The 5,786-nt window shown below is 34.8% G+C and overlaps 1 protein-coding gene across 1 annotated transcript in view; it reads left to right on the top strand.

Moving 5' to 3' along the window:
• Positions 1-434: 434 nt before the first annotated feature.
• The window catches only part of LOC107742493 (stromal interaction molecule 2-like), a 22,022-nt gene continuing 16,670 nt past the window's right edge, over positions 435-5,786 (top strand). Inside the window, exons 1-6 of the mRNA XM_016555470.1 lie at positions 435-1,086; positions 1,268-1,398; positions 2,880-2,994; positions 3,097-3,208; positions 4,176-4,291; positions 4,826-5,003. Coding sequence (XP_016410956.1) covers positions 969-1,086; positions 1,268-1,398; positions 2,880-2,994; positions 3,097-3,208; positions 4,176-4,291; positions 4,826-5,003 — 770 coding nt within the window. The 5' untranslated portion in view covers positions 435-968. The remainder of the gene's footprint in view (positions 1,087-1,267; positions 1,399-2,879; positions 2,995-3,096; positions 3,209-4,175; positions 4,292-4,825; positions 5,004-5,786) is intronic.

The raw sequence follows: 5,786 nt of genomic DNA, 5'->3' as shown, positions 1-5,786 counted from the left end.
TTTAGAATCCCCCCAACTAAAAAAAAAAAAAAAAAAAAAAATATATATATATATACTCTTGAAATAAGTAAATTGACAACAAAACAATATCATAAACCATTTTAGTCACTTCAAGCCCCACAAATTAATTCACAAATTAAAGCTGTTCATTACAAGTAAGTTTTGTATGAATTGCATTTATCTTAGTTTTGACCAATAGCCGTACCCGTTATTGAATATTTTATTACATGATTATTATTAATGTGTTAATACTGACGTTTCTCCTAAAGTTCTTGGATCGTCCAATCACATAAACTAATTAATATTCATGTAGTTAACGTCTACTTTTCAGCAAATCAGTTTATTTGGCAAGCGCACGCAATCTAATTAATATTCATGAGTCAAACGCTGCTTAAGGATTAGTGAACTCGCTTTTGGCATTAGAAGAGCAGACGCACGCAAAATGCGAGCACACAAAGTTTGGTGACATTTAGTAACTAGAACACTTTCATGGACACTCATTATACAAACGTTCCTAAAGAGAAGTAGGCTACTATCGCTTCTTCAGAAGTAACTTCGTTCATAAGGAACCCGGCTTTCAGAAGGACTTCTATTCTTTGTCGTCGTATTTTTGTTTTGGACTCCGTGTTTTTAAAGTGGAATACACTCTTTCGTTAACTTTTTATTATTCAGTTTACTTTGTTTTTCCATTGCTTTGGGATATAACAAGGAAGCCGTTTTTGAAAAACTTTTGGGATGTATGTTTAAATGCTGTGATTTTACTTTGCGGTTGCAAACAAACATTTCGATTAGTTTCTCTTTTTTGTGATTTATTTTTTTGTGAAATGCCTACACTGTTGCTTTTCTAACCGGTGCGCCAAAGCTTTTCTTGGAGCTGGAGCTGTTTATAGCATCACTATCACGTAACGTTGCATTTGGATGCACATGTGTTTTTTAAATCAGTCAGTAAGCGGCACTTGAACCCTGCGATGCATAAGTTCTGCCTCACCGTACTGCTCGTGCTGCGCGGACTCATCATCTGCGTCTGTTCCAGCGATGAACCGCAGCACCCTGGACTGTACAAGCACACGACTGTGACCTCAACAGGCACGTGTGCACCACCAAATATATACAAATAATATAAAAACATTAGCCAAACCTCAGACTGCTTACGGCACATTTTGAAGATTCATGAAATTTGCAGTGAAATGGATAGTGAAATGGTAACGTGTTGACATTGCAAATGTTTATTGGATAACTTAACTCTTCTGTCCATTTTTGATCACAGATCCATGTCTGCAGGTGAGCCCTCCTTGTATGACAGAGGCTGACCGCTTCAGCCTGGAGGCTCTTCAGCACATCCACAGAGAGATGGATGATGATCAGGATGGAGGCATTGAGGTGGAGGAGAGTGTTGAGGTAATCAGCATTCACAGATGTTCACAAGAACACAATCACAAGTCAGAAGTTTCCCCACACCCTAATGTGAATCCTGCTGGGTTTCCACACTTCCTGGCCAATGAAGTTTCATGAAATTTACAGTTAAATAGAGGAGAAAAGATCAGTTGAAACAGCTGATTAAATATTTTATCAATTTATCATAACTACACATATTTTTAAGAATATCTTTTCAAAGTCTTTAAACAAGAGCTGCACATTTAAACAAAATAAAACTGTAAAACAGCTTAATTATCACAAAGGCTGCAATTTAACTAACTAAATATGCTCTACGTGTTAGGCATAATTTGAAATGAAGACAGACATAAATATTAGTATTGTAATTTTACAGCTGTAATGTAAAATAAAATTGTTATATTGTTTTTCTTAAATATTTAATTCATTTTACAGTGAGAAATTACAAGAATAATATTTCTTATTTTGGTTTTTATATTTAATAGTAGCAGTAGTTATAATTCTTATTCTTTATCATCATTATTATTAGTATACAGCCAAATTTATATATAATCACTCAATTTCATCCAAACTGTGCAGCCCTGCAAACAAACAGCAGACCTGGAATTTTTCTGTGAATAATGCATATTGTGAAACATATTGACGTTTCAACTGCATCTAAAATTTAAACTTTAGAAATCCATAAAATCCTTTATATTCTGTTTGTATTATAAATCTAATATAGATATATAGATAGATAGATAATTTTGAGCCTCTAATCCCACCCTTACCCTAAACAAACCACTTCTCAACAGTTAAAAATGTAATTTTTTAAATCACGAATTGTTTCGGGAAAAAACAGCCATTTCAATATTCTAAATCATGCAGCCCTACTTGAAATCATAACCATGTGCTTAATTATCATTTCCTCTTGTATTACATGTTGTTGCTGCTAACTGAACAAGTGGTGGAGTAACATGAATGTATTAGTCTGAGGATGTAAAACTTCTAAACTCACACTCAGACTAACGAGCTCAGCTTTACCATTGGTATGTTTATGTGATGTTTGTGTAAGAGCTGAAGTGTTATGCCAGAGCACCCTTGAGTTTCTCTCCTGAGCCTGTTGGTCAATTTAGAAACACATGTTTCCACCCAGCACCTAAGACAAACTGTTCAGGCTTGGCACTGGGAGAACATAGCAGAGGGGGATGAGTTTCTAAGTAATGTCCTGAAGTATGTCCGAGTCTCTGGTATTGGGTTACTTTTCCTTGTTGCTATAGATATGGCTTAGGTAGGTGTAGGCAGCGAAGAAGCCTGGAATCACGTGGTGCATCTGATTACAGCAGAGACAGATACCAAAACACATTCACAGACTCGAGTGACTCTTTTGATCTTGAATGTTTACTCAGCTGTTGTTTTAAGTGTGTCACTGCATTTGTAGGATTTGTGTAAGTTCATTTAAATCAATTATTCTTGCATCCATATCTCTTCTTTGTTTCTTACTGTAGTTCATCATTGAAGATATGCAGCAGCAACAACAGGCAAACAAACACAGTAAACTCCATCACGAGGACCAGCATATCACTTTGGAAGAGCTTTGGAAGGGCTGGAAATCTTCTGAGGGTAAGATGGTCTCCATGATTGAGTCTTGCCATGTTTTCAATGTAAAATAGTCACTTTCTTCCTCTCTTTTGGCTTTTTCACTGCTTTCTTTCACTCTGTTAGTTCATAACTGGACTCAGGAGGATGTCTTGAGGTGGTTAAGAGAGTTTGTTGAGTTGCCTCAGTATGAAAAGGGCTTCAAAGAGCTGCGTGTCAATGGGAACACCTTGCCCAGGTGAGACAAATCAAGACTGAACCAAATGAAAATTCAGCCTGGAATCATTTTAAATTTGTCTAAAGTTTTGGTAAGTGCCCACTCATATCAGCCTGATCTCATTAGTGTTCATTCGACAGGCATTTGCAGCACCTAACATTTTTGTATGTTTGGATAGATATTGAAATATACACTATAGATGTTTCAACAGCATCTAAAATGTAAATGCACAGCTTTATAAATGTAAAATTCTTACAAATCCTTATATACTATTTATAAATATAAATCACACATATAGATCATTTTTAGCCAAACCAAATTCACAATAGTTAAAAACTTTATAGGCATATCAATTTACAGTGGTAATCACAGTTACAATAAACTATTATACAGATATTTTTAACAGCATGAGAAATCACAGAAAACAGAATGAAAACGTTATAGTGCAAAATTACGTAAGCGCATTAAATAAATGTGATACTACGTTTCAAAAATACAGAAAAAACTTTGAAAAAGTAAGATGATTTAAAATAACTCTTTTCTATTTTAATATAGATTAAAATGCAATTTATTCCTGTGATGCAAAGCTGACTGTTCAGCGGCCATTACTCCAGTCTCCAGTGTCCCATGATCCTACAGAAATCATTTTGATATGTTGATTTGCTGCTCAAGAAACGTTTTCTTATTATTATCAAAGTTGAAGACTGTTGTGCTGCTTCATATTTTTGTGGAAACTGTGATAAAAAATGTTTTATGATTCTTTGATGAATAGGAAGTTCAAAAGAACAGTATTTATTTAAAATAGAGATCTTTTGTAACATTATAAAATGTCTTTACCTTGATCAAATTTAATGCACAACTGCTGAATATAAGAATTAATTTCTTTAAAAACTAATTTTGCTGAACCCAAACATTTAAATAGTAATGTATTTACTTAATCTAATTGATAAAGTGAAATAGCTAATAGTTTTTTGCTTTGTATTTACAGGATTGCTTCCAATGAGCCATCATTTATGAGCACATATCTGAAGATCCAGGACCAGCAACACAAACAAAAACTCAAGCTCAAAGCCCTGGATGTAGTGCTGTTTGGCCCACCTACACGTATGTATACACTTTACATATATTGACAAAGAATGTAATTATTTTTAAACAGCCATGTTTCAAACTGTTATACATTCAATATATGAACATTTCAGTGCCTGATCAACATAAGCTCTTGTTAAAATTAATTATGAAGTCAAATTGCTACACTAAACAACTCTTAAATTTAGTCTTTTTGCACCCCGTTAGCAGTGATTCAGTTCATTGACTGAATTGTATGCGTTGTATCATATTCTTTAATTGAAAATCAGATCATTAATTGACTGAAGCCACAGTATAATGTATTCTGATCAAACAGTTGTGGCTTTTTAAATGTCATTATTAAATATAGCTCTGACTGATGTGTATCATTTAAGCACATGTGAAATCAAATATCCATGCACGCCTGTTGAGAACACAGCAGAATGACTGTGTAAAATATATTCAGCACAGCAGATATAGTCAGCATGCAAAATAAACACACAGTCAGTCGTCACATAATGTTTCATGTTTTATTGGCTGCCTGACTAAGATCCCCATGTACCTTTGCTCCAGGACCCCCACACAACTGGATGAAAGACCTGGTTCTGATAGTGTCTGTAGTAATGGGGATTGGTGGATGCTGGTTTGCAAAAGTACAGAATAAAGCATCCAAGATACATATTTCAAAGATGATGAAGGACCTGGAAAGCTTGCAAAGAGCTGAACAAAGCCACAGAGACTTACAGGAGCAGTGAGTACATTTTCTAGATTTCTGAACATTCACATTCAGCAGGAGTTTTAACAATTCACCAAAATAAATAAACTTCTGTCATGACAACTCTCGGAGGGATTGGCATGGTAATGTACATGACAATGTTAATGTATTTGGTCTTGGCGGAATAGATCTGCGACGCTGCTGCTGCAGAGCAATTACCGAGACTTGTTACTGCCAATACATACACAACATGCTGCTGTGAGTAGTGGTCGACTGATATTGTTTTTTTGACAGCCGATGCCGATATCTTGGAAAGCAGGGTGGCTGATATAATTTTATTTATTTTAATTAATATTTAAGAAATTTTAAATCATTTGAAAATGGATTTAAAAATAAATGTGTAAAATAAACATACTTATACTTTAGATGACAATGTATTTTTCACAAATAAATATTTAATAAAAAGTCAACATTGTAACCAACAGGGCACTAAGTAATCTGGGAAGTTTGTGTGCATTGGGAATCATATATTTTTTTAAATAAAGCCAAGGTAACCGTCATTTTACATACAGCACACAGTGAAAATTACATGAATATGACAGTGGGCAAATGGATAAAGCGCAGCATAATTTGAAATCACGAGTTTAAATTGTCGATTGCACATCTCCAGTGAGGCTGAATTCTACTCCTGTCCGCATTCAATTCACACAGACCGACCGTCACGCAGAGCATACGCGATCATGCAGGATACAAATGCACACTTCACAAGATCTCAACTAGATTCGACTAAGTTTGCAAGGTTTGTGAAATAAAATTTTC

Source organism: Sinocyclocheilus rhinocerous, unplaced genomic scaffold (genome assembly GCF_001515625.1).
Source record: "Sinocyclocheilus rhinocerous isolate Xijiao unplaced genomic scaffold, SAMN03320098_v1.1 scaffold496, whole genome shotgun sequence".
NCBI classification, from domain to species: domain Eukaryota; kingdom Metazoa; phylum Chordata; class Actinopteri; order Cypriniformes; family Cyprinidae; genus Sinocyclocheilus; species Sinocyclocheilus rhinocerous.
Note: the sequence above shows the minus strand (reverse complement) of the source record. Positions and strands in the feature narration are given on the sequence as shown.